Here is a 19,575-nt window from a genome sequence, read left to right as displayed (position 1 = left end):
CAGTGAAAACAGACTTTGAAACAGGTAAATGAATATCATCCAAGACATCAAATGAATATTCTAAAAGGTCATCAAGTGGAACTCTAGTGAAAAGTGAGGAAACATCAAAGCTAACTAGTTTGAAATCAAAATTAACATTGATATGTTTAGCTTGTAGACTAAATCTACATTGTTCATGATATTAGAATTTGACACCTTACCCACTAAAAGGCTTAATAAAGAAACTAATCATTGTGCAGTTTTGCGCTCGAATCAGGTATCAGACCATATCATTGGCACACAAGAGCTGACTTGCTTCCCAGGCCCTCTCATCCCCAATAGACTGCATATTCGCCCCTCTCTCCAAAACTCTTGCATTTACCTCCCCACCACCCCATCCATAAACAAATTTAACAACCATGGGGACATCACACACCCCCTCCACAAACCGACCTTCTCTGGGAACCAATCATTATCCTCTATTACTACTAGTTCACATGCATTACATCCATGGTAAAAACTTTTCGCTGCTTCTGGCAGCTTACGTCCCACACCATATACACCTAAGACCTTCCAAAAAGCATCTCTGTCAACCCTATCATGTCCCATCACCAGATCCATAAATGCTTCATAGAAATCCATCTGTTTTTCTGAGTGTCTCCCAGGCACATTCTTCATAGGAAACTCCTGATCCGTACATCCCCTGCCACTTCTGAAACCACACCGCTCTTCCCCAGTCTGATGCTCTTTACTTGCTTTCACCTTCTCGGCCAATACCCTCCCCTATAATTTTCCAGGAATACTCAACAAACTTATACCTTAGTAGTTTGAGCACCCACCTTCATCCCCTTTGCCTTCGTATAATGGCACTATGCTTGCATTCTGCTTAATCCTCAGGCACTTCACCATGATCCATTCATATATTGAATATTGTTACCAACCGATCAACAACACAGTCACCTCCTATCTTAATATATTCTACTGCAGTGTCATCACAGTCACCCCCTATGTTAATAAATTCTACTGCAGTGCTGTCCAAACCCATGCCTTGCCAGATTTCATCTAATGCAAAGCTTTCACTACCTTTTCTCTCATAACCAAACCATTCTCCCTGACCCTCACAATTCACACACCACCCTGACCAAAACACCCTACATCCTCCACTCTATTATCACGTACATTCAGCATATTTTCAAAATACTCGCTGTCTCCTTCTCACTTCATCACTGCCTGTTATTACTTACCCCTTCAATGATATTCCCATTTGTTTTCTTGTCTTGTGTGCATTCTGTACCTCCTTCCAAAAATCTTTTCATTTTTGTTTTTTATTATACTTAATCGCTGTGTCCAGCATCAAGCGAGGTAGCACCAGGAAACAGATGAAGAATGGCGCATCCACTCATATACACATATATGTACTTAAACGCCCATACATGCACTTATACATACATATACATATCAACATGTACATACATGTACATACACATACACAGATATATAATATACATATGTTCACATGTACATATTCATACTTGCATGCCTTCATCCATTCCTGGTACTACCTTGCCCCTCAGGAAATAGCATTGCTACCCCCTGCTTCAGCAAGGTAGCACCAGGAAAAGACAAAAAAGGTCACATTTGTTCTCGCTCAATCTCTAGCTGTCATGTGTAATGCACCGAAACCACAGCTCCCTATGCACCTCCAGGCCCCACAGACCTTTCCACGGTTTACCCCAGATGTTTCAGATGCCCTGGCTTAGTCCATTGACAGCATGTAAACCCCAGTATATCACATTGTTCCACTTCACTCTATTCCTTGCATGCCTCTCACCCTTCTGTATGCTCAGGCCTCGATCACTCAAATTCTTTTTCACTCCATCCTTCCACCTCCAATTTGTTCTCCTGTTTCTTGTTCCCTCCACCTTAGATACGTATATCCTTTTTGTTAATCTTTCCTCACTCATTTTCTCCATGTGTCCAAACCATTTCAACACTCCCTCTTCTAGTCTCTCAACCACACTCATTTTATTAACACACTTCTCTCTTATCTTTTCATTACTTACTCGATCAAACTACCTCATGCCTCATATTGTCCTCAGGTGTTTCATTTCCAACACATCCAACCTCCTCCATACAACCCTCTCTGTAGCCCATGCCTCACAACCATATACCATTGTTGGAACTGCTGTTCCTTCATTCATGCCCATTTTTTTTTTTTTATTCTTCCTAAAGTTCAATGATACTATCTCACTCCTGATAATCATGAGGAAAATGAAGCATGATAATTTCCCAAGTGCACTTTCGTGTAATGATCTCTACAAGAATGATACAGAAGGTGTAGAACATTCAGTTGACATATAAGGAAGAAACATAGCTATGAAGCTATTGTTATTATATTCATAATGTGTTCCCTTTCTGGAAATTAATTTTTTGCAGAATTGGGGCTCCCAATGTTTTCTGCTATGATGTATGTTTCTTGTGTTAATAAGTTTGACTGTATTTTGCAGGTAGCAAAGCTGAAAGCACAATTGGAGAAGATGGATCTTGAGCTTACTAGATGGCGTGCTGGTGAGTCTGTGAGCACTGATGAGCAAGTTTCCATTGATATGGAGGCCTCAACTACATCCCAGCAGTTTAGTAAGTTTGTGTATTTAAATCAGTTTTCTCTTGCAGGATTCCCCTTTATGGGGTTCCTGAATCACTTTGAAGCTGGTCATGGCCACTGGGTGACTCCAGGGCAGGAAGTGTGATGATGTGTGTTTGTTTCTGTGAGGTATGTCCAGGACAGTTGAGGAGTACCATAAGTGTTTGTTGTCTTCAGTATAAAAGTTTTGTCTTGGGTTTGAAGGATCTTGTGATATATTGATTCATTTTTTGTTACGTTCATTATCCAGTTCAGGTACCTCTCCTTGCACAATACATACAGTGAAAATCATGGCTGACCAGTCAACAAAACTGTCATCCCTTTCTTGAGAATTTCATCTGCAATCCCTCACTCCTGTAGCTTTTCCACAACTCATATTGCACATTTCTTTTGCCTCCTTTTTTTCATTTACCAGACCACGTACCTTAACTCTTTCATTCCACATCTTCCATGTCTCAAACACCTCACATCTTCCACTTTATCATCAGAAACTTTGAACAGTCCTTCAGAATACTTTCCCTGTCTTTACCTCTTCTTCCTATTAACACTTCACCATTCTCTCTCTCTGTCTTTCTCTCTCTCTCTCTCTCTCTCTCTCTCTCTCTCTCTCTCTCTCTCTCTCTCTCTCTCTCTCTCTGTTGCTGATAGTTTTACTTCATATTGTATTTGCCCTCTCTTTCATCACCTTCCTCTTGACGTTCTGCTTTCTCAATTTTCTCTTCATTCAGTTACGCTCCTTTCCTGCTGGTAGGGCCCTTGCATGTCTCCTTTATAGTTTATAATCTTAAAAAGACTTAACACTCCATCCTGTGGGATTCATAATAATTTTACATCAAAGTCTCTCGAGAACACCCCTAGAAAATATAATCTCCGTGATGTAGTTAGATAACTTTTTCAAGAAACATCCAAGAAACTTTCGCTTGGACACATAGTTGCTAATTCTTTTTTGAATGCTACCTAAAGGTTGATAAAAATGGAATATTTGTATGCATCTTTTGCATGGGCAACTGCAGCCGTAATGGAGGACATCTCATTATCTATTTTTTTTCTATTATACTTGATCGCCGTCTCCTGCATTAGCAAGGTAGCGCAAGGAAACAGACGAAAGAATGGGCCAACCAACTCGCATACTCATTTATATACATAATTGCCCACACACACATATATACATACCTATACATTTCAACGTATACATACATATAGATACACAGACAGTTATAGTGATGGATGATTTCAATGCAAAGGTGAGTGATATGGCAGTTGAGGGTATAATTGGTGTACATGGGATGTTCAGTGTTGTAAATGGAAATGGTGAAGAGCTTGTAGATTTATGTGCTGAAAAAGGACTGGGAAACAGAAGGAGCTCAAGAGAAGGGTGCAAGAGGTGAAAAAGAGGGCAAATGAGAGTTGGGGTGAGACAGTATCACTGAATTTTTAGGGAGAATAAAAAGAGGTTTTGGAAGGAGGTAAATAAAGTGCGTAAGACAAGGGAACAATTGGGAACATCAGTAAAAGGGGCTAATAGGGAGGTGATAACAAGTAGTGGTGATGTGAGAAGGAGATGGAGTGAGGATTTTGAAGGTTTGTTGAATGCGTTTGATGATAGAGTTGCAGATATAGGGTATTTTGGTCGAGGTGGTGTGCAAAGTGAGAGGGTTAGGAAGAATGATTTGGTAAACAGAGAATAGGTAGTAAAAGCTTTGTGAAAGATGAAAGCTGGCAAGGCACCGGGTTTGGATGGTATTGCAGTGGAATTTATTAAAAAAGGGGGTGACTGTAATGTTGACTGGTTGGTAAGGTTATTTAATGTATGTATCATGGTGAGGTGCCTGAGGATTGGCGAAATGCTTGCATAGTGCCATTGTACAAAGGCAAAGGGGATAAAAGTGAGTGCTCAGATTACAGAGGTATAAGTTTGTTGAGTATTCCTGGAAAAATTTATATGGGAGGATATTGATTGAGAGGGTGAAGGCATGTACAGAGCATCAGATTGGGGAAGAGCAGTGTAGTTTCAGAAGTGGTAGAAGATGTGTGGATCAGGTGTTCTCTTTGAAGAATGTATGTGAGAAATACTTAGAAAAGCAAATGGATTTGTATGTAGCATTTATGGATCTGGAGAAGGCATATGATAGAGTTGATAGAGATGCTCTGTGGAAGGTATTAAGAATATTTAGTGTGAGGCAAGTTGTTAGAAGCAGTGAAAAGTTTTTATTGAGGATGTAAGTCATGTGTACGAGTAGGAAGAGAGGAAAGTGATTGGTTCTCAGTGAATGTTGGTTTGCAGCAGGGTTGCATGATGTCTCCATGGTTGTTTAATTTGTTTATGGATGGGGTTGTTAGGGAGATGAATGCAAGAGTTTTGGAAAGAGGGGTAAGTATTCAGTCTGTTGTAGATGAGAGGGCTTGGGAAGTGAGTCAGTTGTTCTTCACTGATGATACAGCGCTGGTGGCTGATTTGTATGAGAAACTGCAGAATCTGGTGACTGAGTTTGGTAGAGTGTGTGAAAGAAGAAAGCTGAGAGTAGATGTGAAAAAAGAGCAAGGTTATTAGGTCCAGTAGGGTTGAGGGACAAGTAAATTGGGAGGTTTTTGAATGGAGAAAATTCGGAGGAAGTAAAGTGTTTTAGATGTCTGGGGGTGGATTTGGCAGCGGATGTAACCATGGAAGCAGAAGTGATTCACAGGGTGGGGTAGGGGGTGAAGGTTCTGGGAGCATCGATGAATGTATAGAAGGCAAGAACGTTTTCTTGGAGAGCAGAAATGGGTATGTTTGAAGGAATAGTGGTTCGAACAATGTTGTGTGGTTGTGAGGTATGGGCCATAGATAGGGTAGTGCGAAGGAGGGTGGATGTGTTAGAAATGGGCTGTTTGAGGACAATATGTGGTGTGCGGTGGTTCAATCGAGTACGTAATGAAAGGGTAAGAGAAATGTGTGGTAATAAAAAGAGTGTGGTTGAGAGAGGACAATGAGTGAGGAAAGATTGACAAAGAGGATATATGTGTCAAAGGTGAAGGGAATGAGCGGAAGTGGGAGACTAAATTGGAGGTGGAAAGATGGAGTGAAAAAGATTTTGAGCGATCGGGCCTCAACATACAGGAGAGTGAAAGGCGTGCAAGGAATAGAGTGAATTGGAACGATGTGGTATATCAGGGTCGACGTGCTGTGGAAGCAAAGATGAAGATTTTTTAGAGGTTTTCAGAAAAGGAGAGAGGATGTTGAGGTGAAGAGAGTAGTTGAGAGTAAGTGAGCTTGGAAAGGAGACTTGTGTGAGGAAGTTCCAGGAGAGATTGAGTGCTGAATGGCAAAAGGTAAGAGCAAATGATGAAAGGGGAGTGGGGGAGGAATGGGTTGTATTAAGGGAAGCAGCGATGGCTTGTGCAAAAGATGCCTGTGGCATGAGAAAAGTGGGAGGTGGGTGGATTAGAAAGGATAGTGAGTGGTGGGTTGAAGAAGTAAGATTGTTAGTAAAAGAGAAGAGAGATGCGTTTGGACGATTTTTGCAGGGAAGTAGTGTGAATGACTGGGAGATGTATAAAAGAAAGAGGCAGGAGGTCAAGAGAAAGGTGCAAGAGGTGAAAAAGAGGGCAAATGAGAGTTGGGGTGAGAGTATCATTAAATTGTAGAGAGAATAAAAAGATGTTTTGGAGGTAAATAAAGTGCATAAGAGAACAGATGGGAACATTGGTGAAGGGGACTAATATGGAGGTAATAACAAGTAGTGGTGAAGTGAGGAGATGGAGTGAGTATATTGAAGGTTTGTTGAATGTGTTTGATGATAGAGTTGCAGATATAGAGTGTTTTGGTCGAGTTGGTGTGTGAAGTGAGAGGATTAGGGAGAATGGTCTGGTAAACAGAGAAGAGGTAGTGAAAGCGTTGAGGAAGATGAAATCCAGCAAGGCAGTGGGTTTGGATGGTATTGCAATGGAATTTATTAAAAAAGGAGGGTGACTGTGTTGTTAACAGGTTGTTAAGGCTATTCACTCTATGTATGGTTAATGGTGAAGTGCCTGAGGATAGGTGGAATGCATGCATAGTGCCACTGTACAAGGGGCTAAAGGTGAGTGTCCAAATTACAGAGGTATAAGTTGAGTATTCCTGGGAAATTACATGTGAGGGCATTGATTGAAAGGGTAAAGGCATGTACAGAGCATCAGATAGGAGAAGAGCAGTGTGGTTTCAGAAGTGGTAGAGGATGTGTGGATCAGGTGTTTACTTTGAAGAATGTATGTGAGAGATACTTAGAAAAACAAATGGATTTGTATGTAGCATTTATGGATCTGGTGAAGGCATAAGATAGAGTTGATAGAGATGTTCTGTAGAAGGTATTAAGAGTATATGGTGTGGGAGGTAAGTTACTAGAAGCAGTGAAAAGTTTTTGTCAAGGATGTAAGGCATGTGTACGAGTAGGAAGAGAGGAAAGTGCTTGGTTCCCAGTGAATGTTGTTTTGCGGCAGGGGTGCGTGATGTCTCCATGTCTGTTTAATTTGTTTATGGATGGGGTTGTTAGGGAGGTAAATGAAAGAGTTTTGGAGAGAGGGGCAAGTATGTAGTCTCTTGTGGATGAGAGGGCTTGGGAAGTGCATCAATTGCTGTTCGCTGATGATACAGCGGCTGTGGCTGAATCATGTGAGAACCTGCAGAAGTTGATGAATGAGTTTGGTAAAGTGTGTGAAAGAAGAAAGCTGAGAGTAAATGTGAATAAGAGCAAAGTTATTAGGTGTAGTTGGGTTGAGGGACAAGTCATGTGGGAGGTAAGTTTGAATGGAGAAAAACTGGTGGAAGTGAAGTGTTTTAGATATCTGGGTGTGGATTTAGCAGTTGATGGAACCATGGAAGTGGAAGTGAGTGACAGGGTGGGGGAGGGGGCGAAAGTTTTAGGAGCATTGATGAATGTGTAGAAGGCGAGAATGTTATCTTGGAGAGCAAAAATGGATATGTTTGAAGGAATAGTGGTTCCAACAATGTTATATGGTTGCTAGGCATGGGCTATAGAGAGGGTTTTACGGAGGAGGGTGAGTGTGTTGGAAATGAAATGTTTGAGGACAATATGTAGTGTGAGGTGGTTTGATCGAGTAAGTAATGAAAGGGTAAGGGAGATGAGTGGTAATAAAATGAGTGTGGTTGAGAGAGCAGAAGAGGGTGTTTTGAAATGGTTTGGTCACATGGAAAGAATGAGTGAGGAAAGATTGACAAAGAGGATATATGTGCTAGAGGTGGAGGGAACGAGGAGAAGAGGGAGACCAAATTGGAGGTGGAAAGATGGAGTGAAAAAGATTTTGTGTGATCGGGGCCTGAACATGCAGGAGGGTGAAAGGAGGGCAAGGAATAGAGTGAATTGGAGCGATGTGGTATACCGGGGTTGACGTGCTGTCAGTGGATTGAATCAAGGCATGTGAAGCGTCTGGGGTAAACCATAGAAAGCTGTGTAGGTATGTATATTTGCGTGTGTGTGGACGTTTGTATATACATGTGTATGGGGTGGGTTGGGCCATTTCTTTCGTCTGTTTCCTTGCGCTACCTCGCAAACGCGGGAGACAGCGACAAAGCAAAAAAAAAAAAAAAAAAAAATGTATATGTATGTATATGTTCAAATGTTTAGGTATGTATATGTGCTTGTGTGGGCGTTTATGCATATACATGTGTATGTGGGTAGGTTGGGCCATTCTTTCGTCTGTTTCCTCACGCTACCTCACTAACATGGGAGACAACAACTAAGTATAATAAAAGAAATACACAGACATATATACACACGTACATATTCATACTTGCTGCCTTCGTGCATTCCTGTCGCCACCTCGCACGCGCACAACAGGTAGCTCTAGAAAAAGGCAAAAAAAGGCCACATTCGTTCACACTTAGTCTCTAGCTGTCATGTGTAATGCAGTGAAACTGCAGCTTTCTTTCTACATCCAGGCCCCATGAACTTTCCATGGTTAACCCCAGATGCTTCACATTCCCTGGTTCAATCCATTGACAGCACATCCACCCCGGTATACCACATTGTTCCAATTCACTCTATTTCTTGCTTGCCTTTTTCCCTCCTGTATGATCAGGCCCCGATTGCTCAGAATCTTTTTTGCTCAATCCTTCCACCTCCAATTTGAGCTCCTGCTCCTGTTTCCTGTACCTCTGACACATATATCCTCTTTGTCAATCTTTTCTCACCCTCTTATGCTTTCTTAACCACACTTTTTTTTATTACCTCACATCTCTCTTACCTTTTTTTTACTTTACTCTGTCAAACCACCTCCCATCACATATTGTCTTCAAATGTTTCATTTGCATCACATCCACCCTCCTCTGAACAACCATATATATCGCCCATGCCTCACAAGCATACAACCACTATTCCTTCAAACATACTCATTTTTGCTAAAAGATGAAAGAAATTTTTCTCTTTATAGTGTAAGGAGAGTCCAGATAATGTGCAGTATATTTGGCTGAAAAAGGTTAGAATTTTAAAAGAATATGAACATGGGAAGTTAAGGAATAACAATAAATCACAACACTAGCTTTGCAAGGCATGAGAAGACTGAGAGATATGAAATGTCATTGGCTGAGAGGCATTTTGATGGTATGCTGTGCTTGTATGTGTAAAAAGTTCTGTGATGATTCTTTTTGATTAGGCATCAGTAACGCTCCATTATACTTGAAAACCTTCATCAGCTTTACTAATTCTTTTCTCTCGAATCTTCAGTAGCACTCTACAAGGAATTTTACTGTTTAGTGGCTAAGTAGGGACTTCTTGTGTGTTAGGTTAAATTTTGCACAAGCCAGTTGTTCTTATATTTTCTATTTGCATTCAGATGAAAATTATGCAAATGCACATTATAATATTTCATTTAGTCACACATTATAATTCTTTATTCGTGATGTTCTTTGCTTCATTTGGTTGCCGGAATTGATTATGGTTGTTTGGGGAAATGAAAGCTGTCAGGTTTCATACATCCTTCAGAAGTTTTTATGCATGATTTTTTCCTGTTTCTACTTTTGTAAGTTTGGATTAATTTGCTACTGTAGAAAGTGAAATGCAGAGATTTAGCATTTTTTTACTCATGAAAACAATTTTTTTTTTTCATGCTTGCAGTTAACTTTTGACTGCCATATACTAATGTGCTTTAACTTTTGGAACTCTTATAGGTCAAGTTCTGGCTCCACCAGTGACTGTTGATGGTGATGCAGCAGAGTGGGCGAGGGAACGTGAACGCCTCTACCAGAGTCTGGATGAAAAGGATGATGAAATCAATCATCAGTCACAGCTAGTAGAGAAACTTAAAGAACAAATGCTAGAGCAGGAAGAGGTACAATGGATTTTTTTCGTTTTCAATTGTCTTTTTTTCTGTTTACTGAAACATATTTTCAGTGCCCATGAGACATACTTTCGGAGTAAGACTGGATATAGGGATACCCATAGGAGTTGTGCACAGTGCTTGGGATGCCATTAACCTTACAGGATAAAGCCAATAAAACTTTGATGAGTTCCCAGGATGGAGAAAGTACAAGAAATGAAAAAAAAATGCTTGTCGTACCAGTCAATAGGATATATCAAGGAAATTTATGAAATGAGAGAAATCAGGCAAACCAGTCTTAGTTGACATAGTTGACACTTTCCAGACATTAGAATGTGCACCAGTTGGTCTTGTCCTCAGTCAGCTTCCTGCTGCTCAGGTGACAAATCAACCTTCACCACATGTCTACCTCCTCTACCATTGCACATTGTCAAATCACCTACGCACATGATTGTTTGATTTTACTATGTTTCACGCTTGTGGAAACTACAAGCCATAGTAAACCTGGTGAACAGTAAATAAAACTGGTTTAGATTGTTTCCTTATGCACAATTTTTTTGAATTTCATTATTTATTTGACAAAAGTATGCATCAAAAATTATGCACATAATATTGCCAAGGATTAAACCAAAAGCTTAGAACACATATTTCCATTGTGATCATATACAAATACAGTAAGCAGCACCTTTAACCAGTGACAGCAATGTTATTATATTTATTTTTTTATTATACTTTGTCGCTGTCTCCCGCGTTTGCGAGGTAGCGCAAGGAAACAGACGAAAGAAAAGGCCCAACCCCCCCCCATACACATGTATATACATACGTCCACACACGCAAATATACATACCTACCCAGCTTTCCATGGTTTACCCCAGACGCTTCACATGCCTTGATTCAATCCACTGACAGCACGTCAACCCCGGTATACCACATCGCTCCAATTCACTCTATTCCTTGCCCTCCTTTCACCCTCCTGCATGTTCAGGCCCCGATCACACAAAATCTTTTTCACTTCATCTTTCCACCTCCAATTTGGTCTCCCTCTTCTCCTCGTTCCCTCCACCTCCGACACATATATCCTCTTGGTCAATCTTTCCTCACTCATTCTCTCCATGTGCCCAAACCACTTCAAAACACCCTCTTCTGCTCTCTCAACCACGCTCTTTTTATTTCCACACATCTCTCTTACCCTTACGTTACCCACTCGATCAAACCACCTCACACCACACATTGTCCTCAAACATCTCATTTCCAGCACATCCATCCTCCTGCGCACAACTCTATCCATAGCCCACGCCTCGCAACCATACAACATTGTTGGAACCACTATTCCTTCAAACATACCCATTTTTGCTTTCCTAGATAATGTTCTCGACTTCCACACATTCTTCAAGGCCCCCAGAATTTTTGCCCCCTCCCCCACCCTATGATCCACTTCCGCTTCCATGGTTCCATCCGCTGCCAGATCCACTCCCAGATATCTAAAACACTTCACTTCCTCCAGTTTTTCTCCATTCAAACTCACCTCCCAATTGAATTGACCCTCAACCCTACTGTACCTAATAACCTTGCTCTTATTCACATTTACTCTTAACTTTCTTCTTCCACACACTTTACCAAACACAGTCACCAGCTTCTGCAGTTTCTCACATGAATCAGCCACCAGCGCTGTATCATCAGCGAACAACTGACTCACTTCCCAAGCTCTCTCATCCCCAACAGACTTCATACTTGCCCCTCTTTCCAAAACTCTTGCATTTACCTCCCTAACAACCCCATCCATAAACAAATTAAACAACCATGGAGACATCACACACCCCTGCCGCAAACCTACATTCACTGAGAACCAATCACTTTCCTCTCTTCCTACACGTACACATGCCTTACATCCTCGATAAAAACTTTTCACTGCTTCTAACAACTTTCCTCCCACACCATATATTCTTAATACCTTCCGCAGAGCATCTCTATCAACTCTATCATATGCCTTCTCCAGATCCATAAATGCTACATACAAATCCATTTGCTTTTCTAAGTATTTCTCACATACATTCTTCAAAGCAAACACCTGATCCACACATCCTCTACCACTTCTGAAACCACACTGCTCTTCCCCAATCTGATGCTCTGTACATGCCTTCACCCTCTCAATCAGTACCCTCCCATATAATTTCCCAGGAATACTCAACAAACTTATACCTCTGTAATTTGAGCACTCACTCTTATCCCCTTTGCCTTTGTACAATGGCACTATGCACGCATTCCGCCAATCCTCAGGCACCTCACCATGAGTCATACATACATTAAATAACCTTACCAACCAGTCAACAATACAGTCACCCCCTTTTTTAATAAATTCCACTGCAATACCATCCAAACCTGCTGCCTTGCTGGCTTTCATCCTCCGCAAAGCTTTCACTACCTCTTCTCTGTTTACCAAATCATTTTCCCTAACCCTCTCACTTTGCACACCATCTCGACCAAAACACCCTATATCTGCCACTCTATCATCAAACACATTCAACAAACCTTCAAAATACTCACTCCATCTCCTTCTCACATCACCACTACTTGTTATCACCTCCCCATTTGCGCCCTTCACTGAAGTTCCCATTTGCTCCCTTGTCTTACGCACTTTATTTACCTCCTTCCAGAACATCTTTTTATTCTCCCTAAAATTTAATGATACTCTCTCACCCCAACTCTCATTTGCCCTTTTTTTCACCTCTTGCACCTTTCTCTTGACCTCCTGTCTCTTTCTTTTATACATCTCCCACTCATTTGCATTTTTTCCTTGCAAAAATCGTCCAAATGCCTCTCTCTTCTCTTTCACTGATACTCTTACTTCTTCATCCCACCACTCACTACCCTTTCTAATCAACCCACCTCCCACTCTTCTCATGCCACAAGCATCTTTTGCGCAATCCATCACTGATTCCCTAAATACATCCCATTCCTCCCCCACTCCCCTTACAGCAATGTACAGAAACATAATCAAGTTAGATAAAAATTAAAACAATTTCATTATGACTAAAACACTATTATTAAAGAATTTAGCACAATTAGTAGCACCAATGTCACCTGGTGAGAGAGGTAAATGTGAGGGTTTTCGAGAGAGGAATGAGTGTGCAGTCTGTTGGGGATGAGAGGGCCTGGAAAGTGAGTCATTTGTTGTTTACCAAAGATATAGCATTGGTGGCTGATTTGAGTGAGAAACTGCAAAAGTTGGTAACTGTGTTTGGAAGAGTGGAAAAGGAGAAAGTTGAGAGTAAATGTGAATATAATCAAGGTTGTTAGGTTCAGCAGGGTTAAGGGACAAATGACTTGGTAAGTTTGAATGAAGAAAAATTGGAGGAAGTGATGTGTTTTAGATATCTTGGAGTGGACTAAGCAGTAAGTGGAAGCTTGGAAGCGAAAGTTAGTTGTAGGGTGGGGTAGGGGACAAAGGTTCTGGGAGCAATGAAGAATGTATGGAAAGAGAGAACGGTATCTTGAAGAGCAAAAATGGGTATGTTTGAAGGAATAGTAGTTCCAACAATATTATATGGTTGTGAGGCATGGGGTATAGATAAGGTTGTGCAGAGGAGGGTGGATGTGTTGGAAATGAAATGTTTGAGGATAATATGTGGTGTGAGGCAGTTTGATTGAGTAAGTAATGAAAGAGTAAGAGAGATATGTAGTAATGAAAAGAGTGTGGTTGATAGAACAGAGGCGGGTGTGTTGAAATGGTTTGGAGATATGAAAAGAATGAGTGAGGAAAGGCTGACAAGAGGATATATGTCAGAATTGGAGGGAGGAAGAAGTGGGGTCCCAACTGGGGGTGGAAGGATGGAGTGGAAAAGATTTTGAGTGATTGGGGTTTGAACTTACAAAAGGGTGAAAGGCATGCACAGAATAGAGTAAATTGAAATGATGTGCTATACTAGGGTCAACTTGCTGTCAGTGAACTGAATCAGGGGCTGTGAAATGTCTGGGGGGCAAACCATGTAAAGGTCTGTAAGGCCTGGGCTTGGATAGGGAGTTGTGGTTTCAATGCATTACACAACAGCTAGATGCTGAGTGTAAACGAATGTAGCCTTTTTTTTTATTGTTTCCCTGTTCCTACCTTGCTGACGTAGGTGGTGGCGATGCTGTTTCCTGTGGGGCAGGGTAGCACCAGGAATGGATCAAGGCAAGTTAGTGTGATGCGGGAAACAGCGATTAAGTAAGATGAATGAGAATAATGAATGTATATGTATGTATATGTGCATGTATGGTCATGTGTGTATTGATATGTAAATATGAGTGAATGGGTCTTTCTTCATCTAATATTATTATACTTGATCACCATATACCACGTTAGAAAAGTAGTGCCAGGAAACAGATGAAGAAAGTGCCATCCACTCTTATACACATATTTATGCCAGGGTTCCCATGCCACCGGGAAAATGGGTAAAACCCAGGAATTTTATTTGAGGTGCTCCCGGCCGGGAAAAGGCTTGGAAAACGCATAAAATTGAAAATGTCCGGGAAAAACCCTTGAAACGGAAGTTAGGAAAAGGTTACTTGCCTTGGGCCTCATTCGTCCCTCGCTTTCATACCCTGAACATACTTTATTGCTACATTGCGGCTTTTTTGTGGGGCGAGTTGTATGGTACGAATCGAACTGAAATCGCGGTCTCGATAGCGCTTGCTCACATCTGTTATGGAGTAATGAAAGCAATGGTTAATAATGATTGTGATGGCCAATTTTTTGAAAAAATGTGTTTCGCATTTACCAAGTCAACACTTATTGACTCAGATTGGGTTAAAGTCTTTTTTTTTTTTTAAATGTTATAAATGTGTTCAATAGAATAAACACCAACCAATGATCAGTGTTATCCAGATGGTTTGTCCATTGAAGTCCATTTAAGATTAAGTGGGCTGAAAACCCTGTAGAAAATATCCTGTAAAACATTTACAGATCCTGGAAATATCCTGGAAAAGCCATGAATTTTATGTCAGTAAAAGAGTGGGAACCCTGTTATGCATACTTGTACATACATGTACATATGCATACATACATACACATAACTTTATACTTTGTTGCTGTCTCCCATGTTAGCGAGGTAGCGCAAGGAAACATATGAAAGAATGGCCCAACCCACCCACATACACATGTATATACATACATGCCCACATATATGTACCTATACATTTCAACATATACATACATAAACTTACACAGACATATACATATATAAACATGTGCATATTCATACTTGCTGCCCTCATCCATTCCTGTTGCCACCCCGCCACACATTAAATGGCACCCCCCCCCCATGCACGCATGCGTGAGGTAGTGCTAGGAAAAGACAACAAAGGCCACATTTTTGTTCACACTCAGTCTCCAGCTGTCATGTGTAATGCACCAAAACCACAGCTCCTTTCCACATCTAGGCCCCACAGAACTTTCCATGTTTTACCCCAGAGGCTTCACATGTCCTGGTTCAATCTATTGACAGCACGTTGACCTTGGTATACCACATTGTTCCAATTCACTCTATTCCTTTTACACCTTTCACCCTCCTGCATGTTCAGGCCCCAATTGCTCAAAATCGTTTTCACTCCATCCTTCCACCTTCAGTTAGGTCTCTCACTTCTCCTTGTTCCCTCCACTTCTGACTTGTATATCCTCTTTGTCAATCCTCACCCATTCTCTCCATTTGACCAAACCATTTCAATACACGCTCTTCTGCTATCTCAAATGCACTCTTTTTATTACCACACATCTCTTACCCTTTCATTACTTACTCAATCAAACCCCCTCACACCACATATTGTCTTCAAACATCTCATTTCCAACACATCCACCCTCCTCCACACAACCCTATCTATAGCCCACACCTTGCAGCCATATAACATTGTTGGAACTACTATTCCTTCAAATATACCCATTTTTGCTCACTGAGATCACATTCTTGCCTTCACACATTCTTCAACGCTCCCAGAACCTTCAACCCCTCCCCCACCCTGTCACTCACTTCCACTTCCATGGTTCCATCCACTGCTAAATCCACTCCCAGATATCTAAAACACTTCACTTCCTCCAATTTTTCTCTATTAAAACTTACCTCCCAATTTACTTGTCCCTTAACCCTACTAAACCTAATAACCTTGCTGTTATTTACATTTATTTTCATCCTTCCTCTTTCTTACGCTTTACCAAATGCAGTCACCAGTTTTTGCAGTTTCTCACCAAAATCAGCCACCAGTGCTGTATCATCAGCGAACAACAACTGACTCACTTCCCAAGCCCTCTCATCCACAACAGACTGCATACTTGCCCCTCTCTCCAAAGCTCTTGCATTTACCTCCCTAACCATTCCATCCTTAAACAAATTAAACACCCATGGAGACATCACACACCCTTCCCGCAAACCGACATTCACTGGGAACCAATCACCTCTCTTCCTATTCATACACATGCCTTACATCCTCAATAAAATCAACTTGCCTCCCACCCCATATACCCTTAATACCTTCCCCAGAGCATCTCTATCAACTCTGTCATATACATTCTCCAGATCCAAAAATGCTACATATAAATCCATTTGTTTTTCAAAGTATTTCTCACATATATTCTTCAAAGCAAACACCTAATCCACACATCCTCTACCACTTCTGAAACCACACTGCTCTTCCCCAATCTGATACTCTGTACATACTTTCACCTTCTCAATCAATACCCTCCCATATAATTTCCCAGGAATACTCAACAAACTTGTACCTCTGTAATTTGTACTTTGAACACTCACCTTTATCCCCTTTGCCTTTGTACAGTGGCACTATGCATGCATTCTGCCAATCCTCATGCACTTCACCACGAGCCATACATCCATTGAATATCCTCACCAACCAGTCAACAACACAGTCAGCCCCTTTTTGATAAATTCCACTGCAATACCATCCAAACCTGCTTCCTTGCTGGCTTTCATCTTCCACAAAGCTTTCACTACCTCTTATCTGTTTACCAAAACATTCTCCCTGACCCTCTCACTTCACACACCACCTCGACCAAAACATCCTATATCTGCGATGGGCAATTTTTGGTGCCTATGCATCTGGTCCTGAGAAGAAAGATGATGAGAGGCAAGTGTTTTGGGAGCAGCTGAGTGAGTGTGTTAGCAGTTTTGATGCACAAGACCGGTTAAAGCGATGGGTGATTTGAATGCAAAAGTGAGTAATGTGGCAGTTGATGGAATTATTGGTGTATATGGGGTGTTCAGTGTTGTGAATGGAAATAGTGAAGAGCTTGTAGATTTGTGTGCTGAAAAAGGACTGGTGATTGGGAATACCTGGTTTAAAAAGAGAGATATACATAAGTAACATATGTAAGTAGGAGACGTGGCCAGAGAGCATTATTGGATTACGTGTTAATTGATAGGCACATGTAAGAGAGACTTTTGGATCTTAATGTGCTGAGAGGGGCAACTGGAGGGATGTCTAATCAATATTTTGTGGAGACGAAGGTGAAGATTTGTAGAGGTTTTCAGAAAAGAAGAGAGAATGTTGGTGTGAAGAGAGAGGTGAGAGTAAGTGAGCTTGGGAAGGAGACTTGTGTGAAGAAGTACCAGGAGAGATTGAGTGCAGAATGGAAAAAGATGAGGGCATAAGGGGAGTGGGGGAGGAATGGAATGTATGTAGGGAAGTAGTGATGGCTTGTGCAAAAGATGCCTGTGGCATGAGAGAGGTGGGAGGTGGGGAGATTAGAAAGGGTAGTGAGTGGTGGATTGAAGAAGTAAGATTGTTAGTGAAGAGTTTGGACGGTTTTTGCAGGGAAATAGTGCAAATGATTGGGAGATGTATAAAAGAATGAGGCAGGAGGTCAAGAGAAAGGTGCAAGAGGTGAAAAACAGGGCAAATGAGAATTGGGATGAGAGAGTATCATTAAAGTTTAAGGAGAATAAAAAGATGTTCTGGAAGGAGGTAAATAAAGTGTGTAAGACAAGGGAGCAAATGGGAACTAAAGTGAAGGGGGCTAATGGGGAGGTGATGACAAGTAATGGTGATGTGAGAAGGAGATGGAGTGAGAATTTTAAAGGTTTGTTGAATGTGTTTGATGATAGAGTGGCAGATATAGGGTGTTTTGGTCGAGTTGGTGTGCGAAGTGAGGGGGTTAGGGAAAATGATTTGGTAAACAGAGAAGAGGTAGTAAAAGCTTTGCGGAAGATGAAAGCCAGTAAGGCAGCAGGTTTGGATGGTATTGCAGTGGAATTTATTAAAAAAGGGCGTGACTTTACTGTTGACTGGTTGGTAAGGTTATTTAATGTATGTATGACTCATGGTGAGGTGCCTGAGGATTGGCGGAATGCGTGCATAGTGCCATTGTACAAAGGCAAAGGGGATAAGAGTGAGTGCTCAAATTACAGAGGTATAAGTTTGTTGAGTATTCCTGGTAAATTATATGGGAGGGTATTGATTGAGAGGGTGAAGGCATGTACAGAGCATCAGATTGGGGAAGAGCAGTGTGGTTTCAGAAGTGGTAGAGGATGTGTGGATCAGGTGTTTGCTTTGAAGAATGTATGTGAGAAATACTTAGAAAATCAAATGGATTTGTATGTAGCATTTATGGATCTGGAGAAGGCATATGACAGAGTTGATAGAGATGTTCTGTGGAAGGTATTAAGAATATATGGTGTGGGAGACAAGTTGTTAGAAGCGGTGAAAAGTTTTTATCGAGGATGTAAGGCATGTGTACGTGTAGGAAGAGAGGAAAGTGATTGGTTCTCAGTGAATGTAGGTTTGTGGCAGGGGTGTGTGATGTCTCCATGGCTGTTTAATTTGTTTATGGATGGGTTGTTAGGGAGGTGAATGCAAGAGTTTTGGAAAGAGGGGCAAGTATGAAGCCTGTTGTGGATGAGAGAGCTTGGGAAGTGAGTCAGTTGTTGTTCGCTGATGATACAGCGCTGGTGGCTGATTCATGTGAGAAACTGCAGAAGCTGGTGACTGAGTTTGGTAAAGTGTGTGAAAGAAGAAAGTTAAGAGTAAATGTGAATAAGAGCAAGGTTATTAGGTACAGTAGGGTTGAGGGTCAAGTCAATTTGGAGGTAAGTTTGAATGGAGAAAAACTGGAGGAAGTAAAGTGTTTTAGATATCTGGGAGTGGATTTGGCAGCGTATGGAACCATGGAAGTGGAAGTGAATCATAGGGTGGGTGAGGGGGCGAAAATCCTGGGAGCCTTGAAGAATGTGTGGAAGTCGAGAACATTATCTCGGAAAGCAAAAATGGGTATGTTTGAAGGAATAGTGGTTCCAACAATGTTGTATGGTTGCGAGGCGTGGGGTATGGATAGAGTTGTGCGCAGGAGGGTGGACGTGCTGGAAATGAGATGTTTCAGGACAATATGTGGTGTGAGGTGGTTTGATCGAGTAAGTAATGTAAAGGTAAGAGAGATGTGTGGAAATAAAAAGAGTGTGGTTGAGAGAGCAGAAGAGGGTGTTTTGAAATGGTTTGGTCACATGGAGAGAATGAGTGAGGAAAGATTGACCAAGAGGATATATGTGTCAGAGGTGGAGGGAATGAGGAGAAGTGGGAGACCAAATTGGAGGTGGAAAGATGGAGGGAAAAAGATTTTGAGTGATCGAGGCCTGAACATGCAGGAGAGTGAAAGGCAGGCAAGGAATAGAGTGAATTGGATCGAT

The 19,575-nt window shown here is 41.4% G+C and overlaps 1 protein-coding gene across 1 annotated transcript in view; it reads left to right on the top strand.

Annotated features, from left to right (window-relative positions):
* Positions 1 to 19,575, top strand: part of LOC139750933 (kinesin heavy chain-like) — a 442,650-nt gene that overhangs the window by 255,756 nt on the left and 167,319 nt on the right. Inside the window, exons 8-9 of the mRNA XM_071665845.1 lie at positions 2,487 to 2,616; positions 9,765 to 9,925. Of these exons, the coding sequence (XP_071521946.1) occupies positions 2,487 to 2,616; positions 9,765 to 9,925 (291 nt within the window). The remainder of the gene's footprint in view (positions 1 to 2,486; positions 2,617 to 9,764; positions 9,926 to 19,575) is intronic.

The sequence above is a fragment of the Panulirus ornatus genome, chromosome 10, assembly GCF_036320965.1.
Source record: "Panulirus ornatus isolate Po-2019 chromosome 10, ASM3632096v1, whole genome shotgun sequence".
NCBI classification, from domain to species: Eukaryota; Metazoa; Arthropoda; class Malacostraca; order Decapoda; family Palinuridae; genus Panulirus; species Panulirus ornatus.
This window is presented reverse-complemented; position numbering and strand designations above follow the sequence as displayed.